Source organism: Sphaeramia orbicularis, chromosome 14 (genome assembly GCF_902148855.1).
Source record: "Sphaeramia orbicularis chromosome 14, fSphaOr1.1, whole genome shotgun sequence".
In the NCBI taxonomy this organism is placed as follows: domain Eukaryota; kingdom Metazoa; phylum Chordata; class Actinopteri; order Kurtiformes; family Apogonidae; genus Sphaeramia; species Sphaeramia orbicularis.
In genome coordinates this window covers 11,326,251-11,350,932 of record NC_043970.1, presented here as the reverse complement: position 1 = coordinate 11,350,932, position 24,682 = coordinate 11,326,251, and the positions used below count along the sequence as shown (strand labels likewise).

The 24,682-nt window shown below is 37.5% G+C and overlaps 1 protein-coding gene across 3 annotated transcripts in view; it reads left to right on the top strand.

Moving 5' to 3' along the window:
- The first annotated feature begins 1,012 nt into the window (after nucleotides 1-1,012).
- The window catches only part of acsl6 (acyl-CoA synthetase long chain family member 6), a 59,694-nt gene continuing 36,024 nt past the window's right edge, over nucleotides 1,013-24,682 (top strand). Inside the window, exons 1-3 of one of the 3 annotated variants that reach the window (XM_030153339.1) lie at nucleotides 1,013-1,350; nucleotides 19,868-20,088; nucleotides 22,632-22,746. In XM_030153339.1, coding sequence (XP_030009199.1) covers nucleotides 1,305-1,350; nucleotides 19,868-20,088; nucleotides 22,632-22,746 — 382 coding nt within the window. In that variant the 5' untranslated portion in view covers nucleotides 1,013-1,304. Of the gene's footprint in view, nucleotides 1,351-4,194; nucleotides 4,299-4,743; nucleotides 4,763-19,867; nucleotides 20,089-22,631; nucleotides 22,747-24,682 lie in introns of those variants that run through there. The other 2 variants (XM_030153341.1, XM_030153340.1) reach the window with 2 other exon arrangements.

The window sequence follows — 24,682 nt, the reverse complement described above, 5'->3', positions numbered from 1 at the left end:
AAAATAAAAAATAAAAAATAAAATAAACAGTTTATTTGTGTATGGGCAAAAGTCTCTCAGGAAAGATTTTAAAAATAGCAATCATTTCTCTATATTCAAATCAACCTTTAAACATAATGTTCCACAGTGCTTCCTGATTTGCATAATTTGCCTTTTCATTTTGTCAAAAACTGGGGCTGAAGAACTCCATGTTTTCATTTGCTTTATATGCACTATTTTACAACTGGTCTTTGCCTTCATGAACCAGTTCTATATAGTGTTAGATTAATTAATCAGTTAAATGTATAAGTTGATATTTGAGTACAGTATTTAATTTAGAAAGCAGCCAATACATAAACATAATACTGTGAATCTGCAGCACAGCACACTGTAAATGGAGCTCAAAAGTATAATACGTGTTTTTAAAATCTGTTTAAATAATACAAAGTGATAACCTTAAAATTGTATTTATGGACACTATTTGCATAAAAACGTCCCCGGTGCACGCCGTGCCTCTCTTTCCCTCCCTCTCTCTCTCTCTCTCTCTCTCTCTCTCTCTCTCTCTCACTTTGTCATCCTTTCTCAAGGTTACTTCAGTTCAGGTGGGAGGGTCTTATTTGACCACGTGACCATGATGCAAAGTTACTCCGTGTCAAAGCAGTGCTCAGCTGCAGGGACAATGAAGCTGCATGGTGTGGTGTGATGTGATGTATCATCGCCCACAATAAATCTCTTTTGAATTAATGCACAAGTTATGATAAATAATAGAGACACATTTCCAAAGGTGGACTTATGAGGTTGTGGTTCTGGTCCCACTGCATGAAGCTTTAGTGTATAATTGATGAGAAATGACATTAAGCCAACCTTTGAGGTACAAGTCCACAGCATGTTTAATTCTAAAGATACGTATTATAACAAAAAATATGAAGGCTTGGATTGTGGCTTAACATGGGATAAAATAGATCCTTCATCCCCGGTAACCTTGGCGTCAGTCCCGTCTTCCGTCCGACCTATAAACCCTTCATTTCGGCAGGGGTGTCTGCCATTGCGCAGCAGCCAACTAGGTGAAGGAGGAAGATCCAGCAGGACAGATGATGCTCCAATAGTCCCCCGCGTTGTGTTTCGACTGTTTTTATTCCAAGCCGGCTGTCCATCGGCGTGTCCCCTCCTCTGCTCTCCTACTGTGGTCTGTCTCAGATATATTGTCGACCCCCCCACCCCCCTCCTCCCCTCCTTAATCTCACAGATTGTCGGCGAGTTGCTGCAGTCGATGCTGCAGTTTTGAGCCGCTCCTGCGCCGGGACAGCTGACTCAATGAGAAAGACATGCTCGCATTTGTTTTGGTCTCTGGGTCGCTCTGGATTATATTAGGTGAGTCTGATCATGTCGTCTTTTTTTTTTTTTTTTTTTTTTTTTAAAGCTCGATTATTATTTCAAAAGATTTAACAGCGTATTGTCGGTGGTGGGGATGTAGGCGATGCACCTGCTCTGCATGTTCTGAGGCGCAGCGTGTGTATTTCACTGCCGGCTTTTCCACTTTCTAAAGACTGTGGGATTTTTGGGATTTTTGCACAGTGTGCTCCCTCGGGTTCATCATTTGCAGGTTACAGTTTGCGCTTTTCCTGTATGAAAATGACGCCGATGATATTTTTATTATTTTATTTTATTCCTATACAGGTGTATGAATGAGCCCAGCGACAATGCAAGGTGTAGCATCTCAGAGTAGCTTCAGCCACATTGCATGGATACCGCTCCAACACCACTGCTAATATGGGCCTAAAACTGAAGGGCCTGATGCGTTCAGGTTCACTCAGATACAGAACACTACAGTGAATGTTAGGTGAACATGCTGCCATGCGGATGAATCCATGCATGACAGTAAATGCACGTCATTCTGCAGCTCAGGGCCGTCATTTTTTGGGTGTTTTATGTTGGAGTTGGGTGAAGAGCAATAGATGTTCTACCCAAGTGAGATTTAATGAAAAAAAATCGTGTGCGTTAAAGGCCGGCCAGCTGCTAAGGTCGTGTGACATTGTGCGTAGAAACCGGACACACGTCAGTAAAAGAAAAAAAAAAAGCCTGTTCACGACAATATGTCATATCCTAACAGCATGTCCTTCATTGCATCCTAATGTTTGAACGGTGATCTATAAATATCACTCGACTCTGTTTTCATCTATAATATTATGTCGTAAAAGAGGGATGACAAAAAGCCGGTGGTGAAACTCAGCATTTGCGCCTGTGTCGTCCATGTCCTCCACCATGCCGCCTCAGTGATGGAAGGAGGGAGGATGAGGAGGATGAGGAAGGATGACGCGCTTTAAATCTCCGCCGCTGATTGGACGGAGCTGTCCAGCAGAGAGGGTCCTGAAATCCTGCGGCCTACCGGCAAAATGAGAAGCAGTGCGCGGTGTGCCTCATGCTCACAAACGAACGGCACCAGCCCACACCCCGATGTATGGAGCGGGTTGAACGGGCTCCCAGACGGCGGCCGTTCACCTCTGTTACAATAAAAATGGAATCGTGTGGCTGTGTTTTACATTTGACCTGATTATATGCGTTTCAAGAGACAACAGTAGGCGGTTACTGCCCTTACGCACAGAAAACCATCTGCGCTGTCCAACAGAGCTTCTTTTGTTTGTTTGCAAAGGTGACACAGCCTCATTTAACACCAAAGTCCTTATCAAAATTGCTTCCTCAATAGCCAGTGGTATGTGCGGTTGCTCTGTAACAACACAGGCAACATTTGGGATCGTAGTTGGGGCATTGATGTTAAAATTTGCTGTTACTGGGTTGCCGATGTTGCATATTTAATGGCTGTCACAGGCAGCGCCACAATGACTGAAAACATTCTGTAGTCCACTGAATAGTACGAAATGTACACCAAACTTAAGACGAAGAACGACCTCCCTCAGGGGGGATTCATGACACCTTTCACCTGTCAACACACCCCAACGTCCTGCTGCTCCTCAGGATAAATAATTCACATTAATCATCCTCTAGTGCAGCCCTACACAGCATGTAAACCTATTCTTTTTCCCTCCTAAATATTTAATTAAAACAGTGGTGTTGACTTTAGCTCCACCCTCTAACAGAAAAGTACTAAATGACAATGTACTTAACAACAGTATAAAATAATCTTATTGTTTTTCTTGAAACACAGTTCCAGTACAGATAGAAGTCTTATGGTAAATGTTTGCAATATCAGTCTTCATTGTGTTAGTTATTTAATGCTCTTAGATTCACATGGCAGCCTTCCCTGAGTGGCCCTTTGCTGTTTCAGCAATCACAGTATCCTCCTCTGCCTTGTGAGAACTGAGCATTAAAGGCAAACCCTTAAGTGCTGAACCAGGTCTGTCTGCCAGTAACACTAAGTAGTCTACTTGTAGATCATTGTTCTTGGCAAATAAATATTGTAGTCCTTTGAGTTTTTAGTTTTGTCAGGGGAAAAAAACTATCTTGATGCATCTAATGATCGATGAATTGATGAATTCAGACAACGTCTATACACATTAAGCCCCAATGTCTGTAAATATATGCCGCTTGTTATAGAACATGGCTGTTTTTCCTGATCTCAGAGGAGAACTGCAGAGGAAGGAAGTGCTTGTCAGGCACAACATAATGATATGACAGGATGATTTAGGAGAAATTTCACAAAAGAGGCTTTCCTTTTCTGGCAGAACTGTTAGCAACAGACATGATGATCAGTTTATTCACCTGTTTGACCCAGGAGCATCATTTGGGGTCCACTGGGTCCACAGATCTATTCCTTCTCTGGATTTGATAGTCCAGTCACACATGGTGGAGTTTTTATCAGCGCTTGTGTTATTTGTCTAAATATGCAAATACATGTAAGCTGAGGTGTGTATTTGCATGAGCATGGGTTAGATGTTTCTGTGTGTTGTCCTGCTTTGTATTGTGTGTCACTATGTCAGTATCATTTTGTCAAGGAGAAGAAGATGAGCACTGCATGTTTAGGTCAGGGGAGGGTTTTCAGAGAAAGGAGAAGAGGAGAGAGGTAGAGAGAGGGAGGAAGGGAGGGAGGGGTGTGGCGAGGGAGCGTGCAGCGTCTGTCGAGCTCAGGGTGGTGTGATACGGTGGCCAGGCAGGCCCAAGCTTAGGCCTGTACTAAACGCATCTCTCTGCCTTTCCTCTTGCTTGCCTCAGCTTAATCTGGCTGTGGTAATGGGAAGGTAAGCACTAGTTTACACGTGGCGATGTGATATCCGATATACACCACACACACATATATACAGACACACAAGTACAACAGACACACATCACACCTCACCGGCTGCCTGGCTGCCGACGACGCCTTTGTAAGTGCTGCCGCCTAGATCACAGCTGCTTTAACCCTTCTGCAATAAAATTACACTTTATATCTCTGTTTTTAAGTCTAGTTCACATAGACCTTTACGCTTCTCTATTGTAGAATTGTTTTCTTTTGTCATGTATGTCTCTTTTTAGTCTTTACTTCACTTTTGCATCTATGCATCTAAATAGATAAATCCTGCTTCCTCATTTCTCCTGCAGCTTTTGCAATTATCTTCTGTTTTATGAGCAATAATTGCAACTACTTGTCAGATCTGTTTAGTTTCAGTTGAACGAGTGGCTGTTTCATTTGCTAAAAATGGTTAGAGCATCTTTATAAGTAACAGAAGGAGCTGACAGGAGGAAGTGGAGGTTCAATTCCTGGAAGGTGGTCTACATACAAGGGGATAGAAGATGAAGATAAGGAGGAGGGGGTGAAAGTGAGAAAGCTAGCTCAACATTGCAGGTATGATTAAGTATTTTGGTTCAAATTAATAAAGGCACAAGCAGAAAGGAAAAACAGTGCAGCAAGGGGAAAAAAGTTGCAGCAAATACAAGTGTTTAACAAATACGAAAAAGCCGAGTAGGATATCTTTAAATAGAGCACAGTATGTGAGGTTACTACTGGTCATCTGCCTTTGTGCTAATAGGCTGTAATCTCCCCGCGTTGGACTCTAATCATTGGTGACGGCCCTCAGATGGGCTGATGGGGCGGGACTTTTAGGAGGAAGGACTGCATTTCCTCCAGTGTTAAGCTTCTGAGGTGAGGTCACAGGAAGTCTCGCTGGCCCATTCACAAGCCCTCGTCGCTGCATCGCCTGCAGTCCTTATGCTGCACCAAAATCTTTGCTAAGCAGAGAGAGGAAGAGAAAGGGCATCCTCATTTACCGGTGACATAACTCTACAGATGAGGAGCTGCTACATTAAACAAACCTCAGAGCAGTAGCATCACAGTTTCATAACTCAAAACCAATATTTTCATGAACTGTTCTCTTGTTATGGCACATGGGTATTCCTTTCCTTAATTTTTGTGGCTGCGTGTACTGTATCTCCAACCTTTCACATGTCGTCAGGAATGAAAGACATGTGAGGTTTATTACACTTCAGTTAGATTTGTGAGAATGCTAATCCTGTCTCAAAGTCATTTAAAGGATTCACATTTTTACATTTTTGCACCTCGTTATAACTCACTGCACATTTGATCTTTTGTATGAAATCATGATGTGTAAATTCGTAGTTAGAGTAGAACAAGATTTATTGTCTTTTCCAAATATCATTGTACAGTGCAATGAAATTTGTTTTTATGTTCTGTAAGGTGCTTAAAATAAAATGCACATCAAGTATAAAAACAATCAAGAATAAAAAAAAAATAGAGAGAATTTTAAAAAGTCAAGTAAAAAAGCCACACGCATATAAAAGCAAGTCCAGCATCAATAATGCAGGATGTACAGGTGACTAACAACTATAATGTCAAGTCTTTTTAAGTAAAGTGAGCAGTGCAACGTCCTGATTATGGGTTCTGTTACTATTTCCATAGCAGCAGAGTGCAATGAAAGACCCTGGTGCTAAAAGTACTCAAGTCACAAAAAAAGCCTGTTAAAATTTTTTACAGGGTGGACTTAGCTAAACAAATACAGCATGCTTATATGCTCACCTTGAATTGTCCAAAAATGGGATTTCAGTACTTTTAGCACCAGGGTCTTCGATTACATTGTATAGTTAAATTAACCAAAATGTAGTTGTTGTGGATAGAAGCTTGTGCGTAAGTGGGCGTAACCATTAGTTTGTGGAATATCATACAGAACCCTTGACTCTAGCATTTTTCTTTTTTGTGCCAGAAGAGACAATATTTGGATGAAAGGATGCATGAGTGGGGAAGCATGAACAGGATAGGTGCCATCATAGACTCTACTTTTTATAAACATGGACCCTCCAATGTTGGTTCCTCCTGGTGTCTAGAAAAAAAGGAAGTCCAAATCAGTTTTAGACAGTGGGAGCTGCCATGTTGCACCTGAAGCACATTTTGAAGCCAAAGCCAAGGCAGCGGGAATGTGGTCAGAATAGATTTATCTTTGGACATAAGTGGTTTGCAGCTGTACATCTGACATATTTGGGACAAAAACTCATCATTACAGCAGCCAGTATTCAGTTATAAGATCAAAACAGCTTTATAAGATATAACCAGCAACTGCTGAGATTGAAATGTTTGAGTAATTTTTTCGCCGCTATCACTACGTCTGTATTCATGTTTTGTCTTTTGTGTGCTAGGTTAATTCTCTTGTCTGTGCCTTTGACCAAGGTACTGGCAGAGATCTGGTACTGGCAGAGATCTGGAGTTGCTCCCTCGATGCCTTCAGCAGAAGCTCACTGCTCCATGTATGTGTATTAGAATGGGTCAATAAGCATGAACCTTACGTACACTGGTGACACTCACAAAACTAGTGTTAACCATTAACCTATTGAAAACACTGACCAACCACATTGCTAACGTGGAAATGTTATGTCATACTAACAAGTAAATTCAACTACTTGTTTAAATGCTAACATTAAATAACGTTAACATCAACTTTGTAATGCATGTCTTACTGACCAATCATATAATGCAGTATAAATTAATGCTAACCTGTATGCATGTGTGGTAATGTAATCTAAAGTAATCGTTGTGACTTTTTAGTAATACCTCCTAACCATTACCACGGCAGAGTTGGGAGAAAGTCTTTTTCAATCCAAAAAGAAAGTCCAACTCACCAGAATCTGTCCACACAAAGTTTAAAAAGGCAATGCTAATGCTTTTTACAGATAAATTTATATTTTTTTGGATTCGATTCAGCCAAGATTTTTGAAGCCAGGACCCAGTGACAGTTTATTACATTGTAAGAAGAAGATCATTTAAAGGTAGCTCTGAAATTAACTTTGCACTCCTTTAGCAGCGAAGACAAAAAGACAAGGACCTGTTAAGTTAAGAAACTAATTAAAATGTTTTTATTAAAAGATTGATTAAATGTCATTGACTACAGTGACAGAGTCCTACTTTGCCTTTCCTTTCACTGAAAACCCCATTTTATTTTAATACAAACCAAGGGAGTCCAGGCTCACTGTCATGGGGGGCACTGACCCTCTTCATCCCTGCTTAGAACTGCCACAGTGTCCTTAATCATATACATCCAAATGTTTATTTTTTTGTTTCTGTTTAATCCAGCTAGCTGTACATGTGTGTGTACTGTAGATATGAGATAGCTGGTAAAATGTTTCCTTAGTGGAGCTTTGACTATAGCATATGCAAAAACATGAACTAAAAGAGTCATTAGATTTTGGAAAAGCATCTCACATTTCTATGAACCAGCATGTTAGATATACCAGATACATTTGGCTGTTTTCTGCTTGTTAAAGTTAAATTAATTAAAATATGACCCAAAAGCACATTTTATACAACACATCAGTCCAAAGAGTTTATAGATATAGTCATAGGTCCAGCATTAAATTCAGTTTTTACAGCTGAATAGATACAATCTCAGTGGAACATAAAGGTCTTAGGTCTCTAGCCTTGAAATTCCTCTGGCCTATCTGTGCACCTGTCTGTGTCACTGCATATTTAGTAGTGGTGGCGTGATTTGGCCTTGTTTTTATAAATTAAACAAAGAGGTCTTTGAGTTTAAAATCTGATAAAGGTCACTGTTTTTGCTAATGGGGATGCTGCTGCTGACCTGCTGTTCTGTCAGCTGTGGCAACAGTCTTTGTAGAAGGAGATGTTTGTGCGTGCCTATGGGGTGAGTTGTTTAGGTTACTACAGGACATAGACACACAAGTGCAGAAAAGTGCAGACCTGGTTGAACCAGCTGAGTAAAGAATGCTGTTCTTCTGATATAATGGTGCCAATTTAAAGCTGCAGTGCTCCAGTGTTTGTGGCATCACTGGGCAAAAGTGACCTTTGAGTATATTGTAATTGAAGTGATATGAAATATTAACTTTACTGCCTTTTGTCTGACTGTGTTTTCAGGATGTGATGCAGACTTTGGCTTTTCAAAGGTGTTTTCAGGCAGATATGGGGTTACATTTTTGATTGACAGCTGTAATTGCTGATCACTGTTCAGACTGCGTCAGATGTGAATATATGGAGTGTCTTGATACAGAAGCTCAGAGGAGAGTCTTCTTTTTCTTTCAGTGTGAAACAGCATCAGTTCTTTTATCTTGATTATTTCCCCTTTTGCTTTCGACCAAGAGGAGAGAACTGGAGAAGTAAGTTATGTACTTTTCAGTTCTCGTATTTTTATCTCTATTTTGCATCCTGTATGTGAAAGCATACTGCAGTATTAAAATGACTAAATACATTCCATAGAAAATCAAAAAGAGGCATTTGTCATTTTTAATGTGTAGTTGCTGCTTGGAGGTTGATGTCTTTTACATAGCAAGGAACTTTTAAACAAGTAATATGGAGCCAGACATAGATGTGGAAGGAAGGAGAATGCAATTCTGCCATACTGAAGTAAGACTGAAGTAATCACCCATATTCCTGTGGAGAACATCCTGTGAGACCCACTCTATATTTTGAGGCATCTTCATACAGTAGATAGATAGTCTTCTAGCTTGAATCTGTACTTTGTCTCCCGGTGAGAAATTGCAGGGGTTTGATAATGTGAATATTCTCAAATCTCATGATTAGGTAGCAAGAATTGCAGAACGGTTTGCAGATAAAACTTTGGTAAATACTTCCTGGAGTTCTTAAGGAAGCTAAGGAATGTTAAGAGAGAAAACTCTGAACAGAGAAGCATTTTTGATACAGTCTGTGTCAGATGATATTATGATCTTTCCCTGCTTCCAGTTGAAGATCTGTCTGTTTTATTACTTTGTTTGATCACTGGAAATTTGTCAGGTTTTGTTTTCAGGTGGTTGAAGTCAGATCCAGAAGGTTGGTATTTGCGTCTCTCTTTATATTTGGGTGTGAGGCTGATTTTTCTCGTGCTGCACAGCTGCTGGGTTATTTCAGGGCAGGGAGAAATGGCACACACAGGCCTTTCTGGTTCACTTAAGTTCTACATGAGAACTCTATCAGACAGGTCTCAGCAGTGGGTGTCCCATTATGATGTGGATGGTGTTCAGATAAAAGCTCAGCTTAACAGAGAACCAAAAATTTCCTCATGTCTGAGGTATGTGTGCCCACATACACATTACATTTAGCACCACTTTGTAGAGGTAAGCAACAACAAAGAAAAGCATGAAGTACTAAATAAAAAATGACACCTTTATTTATTCATATGCAAAATCATATGCATGTAAATCCCAACAAACTGCTGTTCAATTTGCAGTTCTGAACACCATAGGTTTTACTATTTATAGTAAAACTATGCTATTTATATAGAGTAAAATTCACATTTTGTTACTCCTAGAAACTACTGACAAAATCTCTTCCTCATTCCATGTTACAGTATCAATATTTAGGACATGTCTTTGGAGAAAATAAGATGAAATAATGAAAAATGTAGAGAGAAGCGCTAAGGTCACAACTACTTATTTTCATGCAAAGACAGAAGATTCTATTCATGTTTAAACCACATAACACTATTGTTTTGACTTCTGCAGAGGTCAGAAATCAGTATTTGGTTGAAGAAGAACCTGGATTTTCAATCACAGCATTCATGTGTTTTGGCATACTCTTTGCCTGCCTTTCACTTCACTTTTGGGTGCTTTATGCAACTCCTGGAGCTAAAATGCAGTAGTTGTTGGATGGCTTGTGATCATCAGTTTTCTGTTTGATCACATTCCAGAGGATTTTCAGCTCTGGAGTTCAGAGTCCAGCTCTGGAAATGTGGAATGACATCAGGGTGTTCTTACTATTTAACAATAGTTCTCAAGGATAGTTACATTATCTATAGTTTACATTGGAAAAGGGTTGATTGCAAAGCTGAATGGTTCATATCACCGTCATTGGTATTACTAGTATTATTATCACTACAACATATTGGCCAGTGTCCACTCAGTCTCAGTCCAACTCATCATCTTTTTTTAGAACAGTGTACATACGTGCCCACATTAATGCTTCTATAACCATCCACGCTGCTGTCTGTTCTATTCCAGTGATTGGCACAGTAGTGTCAGTGGGTTATGGTGTCTGTCTATATTTAGAGTTGGGTGAACACTGTCCCTCCTCCTCTGCCTCTGCTGCCTCTCTTTTCAACTGCCCAACTAATTCGCTGTGGCACTGTCATCACTGCAGCCAAGCCACATTGGCCGTTGACCTCTACACAACGTGCAGGCAGTGATACAAAGAGGTTTATAGAGAACACTGTGACTGCACTTGTTTTACAAAATCAATCAAGTATGCAGTCCAGCAAGCAGACAAAGCAAATAAACAAACATGTAGTGGTCAGTGAGTCACAGTACACTCTAAGTAGCTATAAAAGTGTATGACTGGTACTAACCAGGGCTTGAATAATGATCAAGAGTAGTACAGCAGTATGTATCACATCTTTATCTGAGAAAAAAACTCTCATTTTACTTTATAGTATCCTCAATTCATAGCAAAAGATTAAAAGTGGGAAAATATTGATCATAATAGTGCCAGATATTTATATTTTTGTTAAAACATGCTGGCATTTTTCACCAGATCCCCCTCTCCAACTTGACTCACTTCTTCAAATGATAGCACGTGTGGACATGGAAGTGCAGTTAGTGAGTGTTAAATACACACAAAGCTGAGTACATAATTTAATCTCCGTCAAATTCTGGGAAACCAGTATCATGGTGTAGTGAGTAAATACATAGTTGCTGCTTTTTTGGCTCATTTGTATGTTGGTTTCTTCATCATTCACACCAGCACTGACATGATGCAGTTACAGAATTACTCTGTAATTCCCTCCCCTAGTTTTTACCTTAAAAACAATCAAATACATCTGAATCTTCTTAAGAGTGGTTGTAAGTCAGCCTAGTTTTACTGATTTTTGGTAGTACACTGAAAGTCTCATCATATATTACCAGCAGCAGCAGCTGCATGAAGACAAGTTGTTGTTTTTTTCGTTTTTGGTGGTGGGGGGTTTACATATGTTACATGTTTCAGATGTTTATGTGTTGTCTTGGCAGGACTAGTACAAAAAAATTATTATCCCCATCGGTTAAGCTTGAGTGTGCATTTGCTGGACTTTTGTCATTATATAGAAGTAAAATGCTCTCCCACTAATAATAATAATAATAATAATAATAATAGTATATAAATGTACTAAATACCTTTTTAAATATGACATCTTTTACTTACTCAAAGGTGTAACATGTCACATTGAAACTTATAATATGGAAGCTAGCCTTTTGTTGACATTAGCTATTTCACAGCTAATGGTAGCTAATGTTGTACACTGTATCTGCTATACTATTTAAGCTAATGGTGTACTGTTAGCTTAACTAGACTAGTGTTGTCAGATGGCTTATGTACTGTCTGGGTCTTCTTAGGTGTTTCTCTTGGTTTCTACATTGTTTTCAACTATTTTCCTCTATATTTGTGAAAGAAAGCTCATAATACTTATTGAATTACTAGTCAAACAAAGTGTCAACCATTAGAACAGGGTTGTTTTAATGGTTGAGTTCAGGGCCCTCCATACTGATTTTTCAGTAATATGGCTTAGGTGGTTCCCTAAATAGCCCCATATACTGATAAGGGAAACTCTGGCTGGTAATGGACTCTGTTGTTACTGCAGAGGAGCAGAAGAGAGACACTGAGTGATTCAAGAGTTTTCAAAGACCACTGTAGTCTATGTGCTGTTACCATAGTCATAGACAACTTAACTAAGGAATGGGGTTAGCTAACGTTAGCTAAGCACTAAACAGTCTCCAACACAAACTTCATGTGATCACCCACAAATCTGACGAATTATGCCATTATATTAATTCTTTAGGTTTCACTGGTCTACAAGGAAAATGCTTGTAGGCAGAAAGTAGTTGAAACAGGGGTGTCAAACATACGGCTCGTGGGCCCATCCCGGCCCACCAAAGGGTCCAATCCAGCCTGTGGGATGAATTTGAGAAAGTGGGTCAGACCAGTAAAGTACAACCATAACATATAAATAATGACAACTCCAAATTTTTTTTTGTCTTCTTTTTATTGTAAAAAGTGAAATTGCATGAAAATGTGTAAATTTACAAACTAGCCTTTCACAAAAAATGTGAATAACCTCAACAAATACGAACACCTTGAAATGTCTTGAGAAAATAAGTGCAATTTTAACTAAATTTAAAGAGGATAAGAAAGAGTTTCTTCCCTCAGGCCATCCGTTTACTCAACTCCGAGCCTTAAACCTTAAACTAGACATCGCACTACACACTGGCACCTATTTACACATGCACCTTATATAATGTATAACAGTGTTCCTTCTGTTTATTTGACTGATTATGTATATGTACATATATTTCAGAGCCTTATTTTTATATTGAACCTTCATTTTTATTTTTTATTTTTTTATTGAACCTTTATTTTTAAACATTTTTCTATTGAAACTGGATGCAGGTACAAAACACATTTCACTGCACTTTGTACTGTGTATAATTGTGTATGTGACAAATAAAGATGATCTTATCTATCTTATCTTAAATTTTGCCTGTTACTAAATGTTTTGTGCATTCATAGATACAGTGTAATCTATAAGTTGTAATGCACATGTGTAAATGATAAACAGAGGCATAATATTGTTTAAATTGCACTTATTTTTCTACAGAAATTTCAGGTTATTCATTGTTGTTCATGTTATTCACATTTTTAAAAGATAGTTTGTAGATGTAAACGTTTTCATGATGTAATTTTACTTTTCTCACCATTATTATTTAACTGCTCCAGCCCACTTGAGATTATATTGGGCTGTATGTGGCCCCTGAACTAAAATGAGTTTGACATCCCTGAGTTAAACTTTACCAATAAAATACAGATAAAGGATTTCAGGATACACTATTGGATCAAAATGTGAAACTTTATGAATTAATTAGAGAATGGGTATTACTCAAAATGAAAATTGTCTTTGAGACCTATAACACTGGTTCTACCTCAAAGCACTGTCTGTCTGCACATCTAAATACAACCACTTTTCTCATTCCTTCTAGTGAATGATTTATCAATCTATCACATAAATACACATTAATTTGTGTATTTATGCAACACTTTATCATACAGTATATATCTTGAATGTATTGGCCAACCAGTACTTTTGTCTTTTGTTTCCCAGTTCATCTTATCAAAGTATATTATTTAGCTGTTTTTTTTTTTGTTTTTGTTTTTTTTTTTTTTTTTTGTTTTTGTTTTGTTTTTTTTTATCCCTGACAGATAATTTACAAAAAAAAAATGGGAGGTCAGTGTTTTCATCTTCACTGTTGGTGATTCCCATGATCCCAACACTGCTTCAAAGTAACCATCTTGTATCTTGTCTTTGTTTCTATTTTACTGCTATGGTCAATAACATGTCCTTGTAAAACATCTGTGAGGTTTAGCCTTCACCAGGCCACTTTGCTACACAATAAGAATACATTTATGCTGAACAATAACACAAGGCTTTGCCAGATAATGTTTCCAATTTGTCCTAATTAAGTCTTACTCCTGACAGACATCAGCAGGACACCACAGACTCCCATGAGTACTTGTTAAATCTGCCACAGGAATTTCAACTGAATCCAACATTGGACCAGCTTTAACAACCATCCAAATGCCAACAAACAATATTTAGTGACTCATCAAATGGTTTCTATTATACACCCATTTCCAACCATCGCATAATTTTTCTCTGATTCTGATGATCATTCCCAACATTTGACTTACTCTGGTTTCCCACCGAGTTTACTGGAACTGCACAGAAAAAAAAAAAAAAAAAAAACTATAGAAAAAGAGGAAATGTGCCATCAGTCTAGTAAAAGCATAAAGAGAAGCAGGGAGTCCTGAGGTACAAAAGTCACAGTTGTGTTTTCAGACACATCAGTGGGATCAGTCATTATGTGGTTTACATTTTCAGGTAACAGTTTGTATTTGGGAAAACAGTGATGGGGAAACCACTGAAAGGCAGTTAAGGGTGTAGTTCTCTCAATTTGAACCAAAGTAGTGGCTGTGATGAGCAATAGCTGTATTATCATATGTTAACTGTGGTGTCCACTGATAACATAGGTGCTTTTGTCATGTAGGAACTCAACTAAGAGTGTGAACAGAAAGTAAAGAAAGAACTGGAATATATTTTAAGTTTGAAGAAATGAATGTAATATAAGAGCTGTAGTGGTCGATTTAGTAATTGTTCTAGTTAAATATGATCATGTGCTGTTTTCCCACTGGTATAGTTGAATTTCCCCTGAAGAACATTTTTGATTTTTCTTTTCTCATAATTATTCTTTATGTTTTCTGTTACAGAGTGCCACTGAATAGCATACCACAAGCACAGACGGAGACACTTTTTTCTGTTTATGATAAGCAGTAATGATAAAAACTGTATTATGACTGGTTTCTTACAACCGTGTTTGAGTCACTAATAAAAAAATTTTAAAAAATGCTGTCAAAATGCTGGTTAGCTGTAGTTTCCAAGAGACTCAGAGCTACCAGATTTTCTTCAAAACAGCCTGTACATTGCAATATATTCATGTTTCAGCTTCTTTCTAGTGGAAAATTGATAAATCTATTCCATAAATGTACATAAACCAATATTTATGTGTAATAACACTTTATCATACACATTGAAAACATTAGCTAATCAGCACTTTGTCATTTGTGAAACAATTTGCCTTATTAAAGTATGTAATATTTGCCACACTTAGTCTGAAGGAAAAAAAAAATGTACATCAGCGTTGTCAGATTTAACATATATTCAGTTTTGGGGGCTTCTATTCTAATATGATTACTAGTGGTGTTGTCTCTATTTGTGATTCTTTGATAAATGTAGAACAGTTTGGTTAATAGTTACATCAACAATAGCCAGAGATGCAGCTACCAATGAGCACACTGCAGTTCAGTGGTGGTATGTAATAAATATTTATTCAAATACATTACTGAGGTTCAATTTTGATGTAGAAAGTATGATGCTTCCATTTTCTGCTTCTACTTCATACCTCTACACTACTACATCTGAGATATTGTCCTTTTTATTCCACTGTATTTGTCTCAACAGTTATGAACTGCATTTCAAATTCCAGATTTTTGGATGTGTTGGTTTTAGTAATAAACTCATGGTAGAGCCTGTTAGAGCATACATCACATATATAATACACCTTACTACAGTGTTAGCATATCTTTGCTAGATGTCAACCCTCTATCCTACACCAAAAGTATATTTTTAAAAAAAAAATCCTTTTCCAGCTGAAAAAACACTTTAAAATCCTCATAGATTTCCTAGAAAATGCGATTTCCAGAGGCAAGAAACCCAACTCCAAAATGAGGCCAACAGGTACAGTATTATGTGTATGCTAAATTGTAATACCACTGATGGCCACTGGATGTTGGCTTTTCTTTGAATTTCTCCACAAACACAAAGTTAATATTTTTTTCCCAGAAGTGGCTCTGGCCTCATTAGTTTTATTTTTACCTTCTAATATGTCAATTCTTAAAGTATATTTTCATTAAAAACATTTTAAGGAAAATAGAAGATGTCTGCCATTTCTAGCTTTGGATGATTTGTGTGTAGGAAAGGTCACGCAGTGGATTTTTCCAGATTATTATTATTATTTTTCTGTAAAATTTAACATATTTTTGACAGAGCTGAATTGCTACAGCTACTTATACTTAACCGGTTACACTAATAGGACCATAAAATTATTTTATTGCACACATACTCAATGAATATTATTATTTTACACTGTTAGAAAGCTTGCATTTAGCATTAGCTCACCATCGCAAATGGATCTGACCCCTTGACCTCCTGGAGTTCCACTGTTTAGTCCCAAAATGATCACTTCTAACTCAACTCACAGCTTCAAAACAGCAATCCAAATTAACCCAATGGAAGATGTCGTGGTATTTCCATCGACTTCTTTTTTTCTTTTTTTTTTTTTTACAGTGTATGGCATTGTCACAGAGGTGAGAACAGGTCTGTCTGGCCTGTCTGACCTCGTGACAAGGTTTTAGTGATACATCATACCAGATTTTACACAGGACTCAGATGCTATAAACATAATTATCTAATAGGATTCAATGCAGTAGCTGAAAGTGCAGTTTATAAAGCAGTTCAATGAGCTCATCCTTAAAAATGTACAGAAGTAAAATTAATCCAAAAAACTAATAGTAAAACACAGGGTTCTTTTCATGCTAAAAAACATATATATACAGTATATATTTTGCTGATAATCATAGCTGGATACAGAGCTTGTGGTTAAGCGTTTTTTCAGTGTGGTAGCAGTACTTTTACTTAGTTGTGTCTGAACACTTTTCCCATCAGTGCTGCAGTCATGATATGCTCATCTCTTTCTGAGAATTAGTTGTATGTCATGTCATGCTGATTTCACTATTTCTCAATGCACACACACGCACATGATACAGACATATGTTTTACACCTTTTAGCCAATAAACAAATAAATAAAGCCTCTTCATTATGATCCTTTTTAAATCCAGATAGCATTAAAACAGCATGTACCTTATAAACATTTAACAGTCATTTAACAGCCTGCTTATAACACATTTGCAGCTTTTTGTGAGTTTCTAAGCGGTAGACAAACTGGTTAGACTGTGGCTTAATTTTCTATGTATCATGCAGACACAGCTTCCGTTTTGTGGGGTAACAGGTAAAAAAAAAAAAAAAAAGTGCTACTACTCAAAAGTAACAACTGAAAGAGGAAGCTTGTGTTCCCACAGCCTCATACTGTATATTTATCCCTGTCAGCCTGTCTGCTGGTGTTCAGACTCTGTACATGCTGCATGTCTGCGTGTGTAAGTAGGAGACAGATGAAGAGAAACAGGAAATGATTCTGATTGGCCGTGAGCCGGAGCAGTGCCTCGACGCGATTCGTCCGGTCTGGTGGTACTGTCTCTGACTCATTCCCCGGGGGAGGGAAGGAAACCCTCCAGTCAGCGCCGCAGTCATCCTCCCCCTCACCTCAAACGTGCCTCAGTGTGTGTGTGTGTGTGTGTGTGTGTGTGTGTGTGTGTGTGTGTGTGTGTGAGACAGAGGCTAAGCTTTAATGATCAGTGTGTGTTTGTGTGTGTGTATCATTTGTGTGTGTCTTATCTACTTTCTAGTCCCACTGCTTCTCAGTGATGTGCTGTAGATTATCTAATCTGAGCTGATTTTACAGTAAGAGTGAGAGCAGACACCAAGACCACATGTATCTGCAGAATATATGATAAGGTGGAGGAGCAGTAACTCTGATAAGATCAACGATGAGAAAGTAGTAGGAGGAATGTGTCTGTTGGTATGCAAATCTGTCTGACATCTCCTTTCAGTCTTATTTACTGTTCTAACAATTGTCTGATTCTTCTAATACACCTCTGCCTGATGTTTAAACCTGATCATAAACATATTTCCACTATGCACTTTACTGTCCATTTTACTGAAAAATTCCTTTCCATTGTGGTTACTCTTGCATTCTGTTTTATACATATATATATATATATATATTTTTTATATATATATATATATATATATATATATATATATATATATATATATATATATATATATATATATATATATATATATATATATATATATATATATTCTATTTTTACTGTTTGTCATGCTGCTGCTGCACAACAATTTCCCAGTTTGGGCTCAGTAAACTCTATCTATCTATCTATCTATCTATCTATCTATCTATCTATCTATCTATCTATCTATCTATCTATCTATCTATCTATCTATCTATCTATCGTTCTATCGTTCTATCGTTCTATCATTCTATCTATCTATCTGTCTGTCTGTCTGTCTGTCTGTCTGTCTTTCTGTCTGTCTGTCTGTCCAAGAGACCCCATCAAAATTGCTCCCAGATCTACTTTTTCAATCAGCTGAGTGTAAACAGTTAGTCACACACAGTTTTCCACACCCATATTAGGCTTACTTCCGCAGTCTGTTAAGGAGTTCCAGACTGTGGTGTTTGTTTGTTTATTTGTTTGTTTGTTTTTTTTTTGTGTGTGTGTGTGTGTGTGTGTGTGTGTGTGTGTGTGTGTGTGTGTGTGTGTGTGTGTGTGTGTGTGTGTGTCTATCCATCCCTGCTCTTCGTCTTTTTCTTATTGTGTGCTGAAGTTTCAAAATGCCTCCTTTGAAATATCCCTTGGTGGATATGTGTGTTTCATATGTGTGTTTGCTGTTTAAAACACACTGTTAAAATTGCAATACTTCTCCCATAGTATTATTTCTATTTTAGGCAAACCCCCAGGGCTTGGGCTAAATCAGTTGTCCATTTAAATACATTCAGGAGTAAACCTATTCTTGTTTAATAAGGTATTGATAAGGTATTGATTGATACATAAAATAAAAAATTATATAGCTGATCACTGTACAAAAGTCTTAGCCCACCTTTGCTGTTTAGCTTTTCTAGGTTTGTAAATAGCATTTATATTTAATTGCCTTTCTCTTTAATTAGTAACAAGAAAACATAGGAAATGTGTGCACAACAAGCAAACAAAAAATCATACCTAAGTGGCTTTTACAGCCAAACATCGTGACTCATTAAAACATTAAACAACATTTGGCTCGTGTTGTGTAAAACAGCTCCAGATTTGTTCAGTAAATCTCATATTGTCTGCACAAAATTGTTCAATAGATGCTAAGCGCAAAGAGAGGTGACACTTTATACTTTACACTTTGGTCTGTTTGGCTGGATTGTTTTTTCCTCAGCATTTTTAAAACATATTTCTTGTATAATGTTGTATCATTATAGTTGTCTCTTAATTAATCCAGAGACTGAAATGCATATACTATGGGCTTTTTATCTTGTGCAAAAGGCTTGGGCTTTATCATTTTACTTAAATCTGCTTAATACTTAATACCCTTCCGCAGCAAAATTGTATGCTTTTCAATAAAAGATATGAAATAGCAGCACTTTGGATGATTTTTGGATTTTTGCCTTTATATATGTGTTTAGCAACTTGGAAAAGCATTCAGAATATCCCAAAAGCTCAAAAATAAAGCTGCATTCATTAAATCATGTTGATTTTTTTTTTTTTTTTTTACATTAATTTCATGTAGGTGATGCCCAAAATGACTTGGATGCTGCACTTATAATGATATAATATATCTAGTAAAAAATAAAATTAAAAAAATGGTTAAAAAAAATAGAAAAAATAATGAAATACATAGATTTTTGCTAGAAATTAAAAATAGTATTCAATCGTTGTCCCATCTACCAGGTCACCAGTGACTCATTTTAGGGGTACAGTTAAGTTTACATTTATGCACAGAAGTGATACATAGAAGTTACACAGAAGTGATGTATTTTAGGTTATATATAACTACATATTAAGCACAGAACTCTAGATGTTGCCTTTAAAATGAAGTGTGACGAATGCACTTTTGTCTTACAATAAGCAGTTTGGGTTTTACAAAAATAGTTGGTGTCACTGTTGTTCTTGACTACACTGAATCACCAAATTACAGTGCATTCCTTGGAGAATTCATCAGTCGGCTGATGTCCTCTTTCCTTCAGAGCTGAGTTCCACCCTGATGGAAAAAATGCAGGCCCAGGAGATGATGAGCGGCCTGAGGATCCCGGAAATGGACGAACTTGGTCACTTCTTCCGCTCGCTGCCGACCTCCACGCTAGTGGGCATCGGCGCTCTGACCGCAGTGCTGGCTTACTGGCTGGCCACCAGACCCCGCCCCATCAAGCCACCATGTGACCTGCTTCACCAGTCAGAGGAGGTGCCGGTAAGAGCAGCGTTGCAGTGCATATTGATTTATACACATAAGCTCATTACCAAATACATGGAAGTGGACAGCTGCACACACACTTATTAACAGACTCACATATATTCATAGACATGTTGACAAGAATGGAAATGGATGGTTTGATTTATTTACCCAAACTGTTTTTGTCCAAGCTCACTGCTGAAATACTCAACTGGGTTACCTTTACTTATTCTCATGCACGCACAGCTTAAAAATGGAGACCTTATTGCCTCAGATTACATTATACCATATCCTTTTAAAAGGCTAACCGCATTGACTCCATGACCTCTGACCCTAGTGCACTGAGTCAGCAGTTGTAATAAATGCTCTGTCCTTTTAGCCACCGAGTGGATGGAGGGAGATGAGGACTCAAAAAAAAAAAAAAACAAAGGCTTTGTTTATTGCATTATAAATGTAAAATGTGTTTAGTTCACATTCTCATCTAAAGCACTAACAAAATATTTCAGTGTTTTGTTGCTCTTATTATTTTTACTCATTTGGTGTTGAAAAAAGATTTATCGTCATGCTTGTTACGAATGTTTTACCTCAGGTTTTATGAAATGTTCCACTCATCAGTGTTTGTCATGTTATGAGCATAAAGAATGGTTTAAAATCAGAAACATCTAACCATAAAAAAAAATATTTATTTATTTATTTATTTATTTATATTTGACATTAAATGTGATAATCTGGCGTCACTAACGACCTCCCTGTAGATTTTGATGAGCTGTTTGAGTTTGTAAGATCATCAATTACCAATCTAGGAGTGAAGATGGACAGTAATTTAAAATTGGAGGCACAAATTAATGCAATCATAAGTCCAGCTTTTTCCGCCCAGATAAAGCCCATTGTCTCTAAACATCACTTTGAAATGCTGATCCATGCTTTTATTACCACTCGCTTAGATTTCTGCATTGCACTTTATGTTGAGATCAGCCAGGTTTCTCTGGGCCGTCTGCAACTGGTACAAAATGCAGCAGCTTGTCTTTTAACTGGTCACGGCAAATATGATCACGTTTCCTCAATTTTTGAATCTCTTCACTGGCTGCCAGTGCCTTTTCAGGTTGATTTTAAAATTCTCTTATTTGTCTTTAAATGTTGGAATGGTCTTGCCCCCTAGTATCTGTCTGACCTGATTCAGCCATACATTGCCCTTTGTGGTCTCAGGTCGGCAGATCAGCTGCTCTTAATTGTTCCAAACACTAAGAGGAAACTAAGAGGGGATCGGGCTTTTTCTGTAGCCACCCCGCGACTGTGGAATGACTTACCTTTGTATGTCAGACAGGCCGACTCCCTAAATGTGTTCAAATCCAGATTAAAAACCCATTTTTTCGCTTTGGCTTTTATGAGATGTGGATTGTATTGTTGTCTTGTCCTTGGTTTTTATTACCTCCACCAAGGAGGTTATGTTTTTGCCGGCGTTGATTTGTCTGTCTGTCTGTCCGTGTGCAAGATAACTCAAAAAGTTATGGACGGATTTGGATGAAAATTTCAGGAAATGTTGATACTGGCACAAGGAACAAATAATTAAATTTTGGTGGTGATCGGGGGGGGTACTGATCTGCCTTGGCAGAGGTCTGCGCTCTCTGAGTCCTTTTCTAGTTGTATTTTTTCTATTGTTCTGTTTCTTCGTAATACTTACACTTATTTATTGCAAATGTGTACAGCACTCTGGTTAGCCTTGCTGTTATTTTAAACTGCTTTACAAATAAAATTGGATTGGATTGGAAAATCATCAACAGATACGAAAATGTTTGTCACTTGCAATTTCGGCCCTATCATCTAGAGCTAGTTTCCACAATAATTATTTAGTAAATTAACATTTAATTGATCCTACTCAAATATATATCAAATATATGATCAGAATTAATTAAGTGTGTTTAACCTAGTTATTTTCACAAAATTCACACACACAAAAAAAGCTTGTCTGACATCATGTGATCCTTGCGTGTATACAGTGGTTTCAGAGTGACTTTGATTCCACCCCAGTCCTGGTTTACCACCATCCCAGACAAAACCCAGATATGTTCCCACTCACTTACTGGTGACACTGGCAGCATGTGCCGTCAATATGAAACCACTTGTGGGTGTAAGGTTTTCTTGAAGTGAACAGGTGTTTGAAGAAGTGATGCCACAGTTTTGATAATACGGATGATTATTTCTTGGATGTTGTGAACTTTTAGTCTACACATATGTGGGCAACTAATTACAGTATATGAAAGATTTTAGGTAGAAATACAATTAAATGCATGGTTGCGCCATTAAATATTTTGAAAAAAACTTTTGTGACCCAAAAAGCACCAGCAATGCAGAATCTTATGTAACAGCAGCTCAGAAATGCTTATTATATCCCTTTTTGAATTGACAGAAGAATGGATAATCATTTTCCTTTTCTTCTGTTTCAGGCTTTATTTTGTGATTTAACATAATCTTTGTAGTTGAGAAACAAAGACGCACAAAGAAGGACTGACATTTATTTTTGGTATCTGTCCTGTGTTTTTTGTTTTTTTTTTTTCTGTCAGAATGAAGGCGGGGGACGCAGGTCTATGATGGGTGACCCGTCCAAGCTGCTGACACATTACCATGACGACGCCAGGACCATGTATGAGGTCTTTCAGAGAGGCCTCCACATATCAGGTGGGTAGGATGTGCCATGGAAAAAACATATATTATTATATCTTTCACTCACACCCACCTGTACATTATGATAGTATTTACTCCCACAACCTACACTCTTATAGATGCTCACACTGTGACTCACACAGAGCTGAAACTCACCCACTTGACCCAGTTGTTCCACTGGCATAGGACCGACCATGTCTATGTAATCTCTTATATGGGTGTGGGGTTTTCTCCCCATTTTCATGTTAACAGGCCTGTTATATCCTAGGATATAAAGCTGTAACAAATAAAATATATATTAATAAACATAAGATATAAAGAGAGCGCATCGACAAAACTGATGGGATTAAAAAGACAAAACTGAACCGCCAAGGACTCTATCTATTTTTTAATTCTTATTTTTATTTTACTGCTCTGCATTGTTCTTGAGGCTTAAGAACATTTATTTTTTATTTCAAACAATATGTACTGTTTGATAGTCATATGAAAAATATGACATATGCAGGACAGTAATAGCCTTCCATGTGGGAGTCAAAAAAGACACATCAGAGTGCTTTATTGCAAAAAGTGACAAAAGAAAAACTCACAAGTGAAGGATACTGAGCAAAAGCATGCAGTCTGACAGTGCTATGGTGACCATGAAACCTACAATTGTCTGTGTTGCTTGAGGTGAAATAAGTCCTGTTGTTGCCACAGCAACTGTTAAATGTCGCTGATGTTTGCAGTGTTAAGCAACCAACTTTCAATGCAGAGATATTTTTCCACCTAATGCATCCCTGACACAATTGCTTTTTAGCCTCATCTGGAGAAACAGCTCATTTAAAATTTTTACATTTTTTTTTTACTGTCAGTCAGATTTTCACAAGTCAAACAGTGATTAAACTGAACTATCGAACCAGCGCGTTGACCTGTGGGCATCCACAGGTTCTAGATGTGGTAGTTTTTATGCTGTTGTGTATTCGTGCATGCTGTACCGCATTTGTCCAGCAGTCACCGCCAAAGCATTCTGGGTATAGCAACGTGATTGTAAGGCTATTGTATTCCAAAATTAATAATATCTCCCAAAATATTGGTCCTATCAACTTGCCGTTTTCGCTAGTCTGTTCCTTGACCACAAATACATAAGTATGCCAAACTGTAGCAGTCAGCTCTTCCAAAATTTTGTGTGAATCCCCAGACACACATTCATGCACACACATACAAACAGGGGCCATATGGCTTTTATAAGATAGATGAGTTATTGCATGAAAGTAAAGCTTGTCCCATAAACTTTAGTCGAGCGCCAGCCCGTGAAATTGTCTGAGTGTTTTATGATGAGTCTGAATAAAACTTGCAGTGATGTATGTGTAAACCACCAAGGCTCATACTATTTATAGAAGTTAGGATTCTCTTGCAAGTATAAATACTAGTTCCTACTTGTTTAAAATTAAGTATAATTAAGAGAGTATCTCCCTGCATTGACCCTTAAAGATCTAGAATTATTTATGCAGTGACTTCCAAATTAAGTTTGTCTGTATTTAAGTGATATGTGATATGTTACAATATTATTCTCTGCATGTTTCATGGAAAATCTGGTATTTTTCCGTATTTAAATTCGGACCATGTAGATGTTCATAAAATCTCAACAGAGAAAACTGATGAAAAAGTTACTTTTTCAGTAAAATGTTATTAACTGAACATAAAAAAGTACCTACAACCAAAGTCATTTATCATTTGTTTCAAAAGAAGATGGTGTTTCAATGTTCACGACAAAATATGAATATCCAAAACAGACACATCTGATACTAATGAAAAGCTGAGAAACTGCATTTTAACTTACTTATTAGATGTATTGATATTAGTGGTTCAGAAATTCTTAAACATTTTAGATCGGTTTATGCTTTTGGTCACAGGTATTTAGGTCTTTTAGGGTTAAATTATGAAGCGATCATATTTTTAATGACCAGGGTTT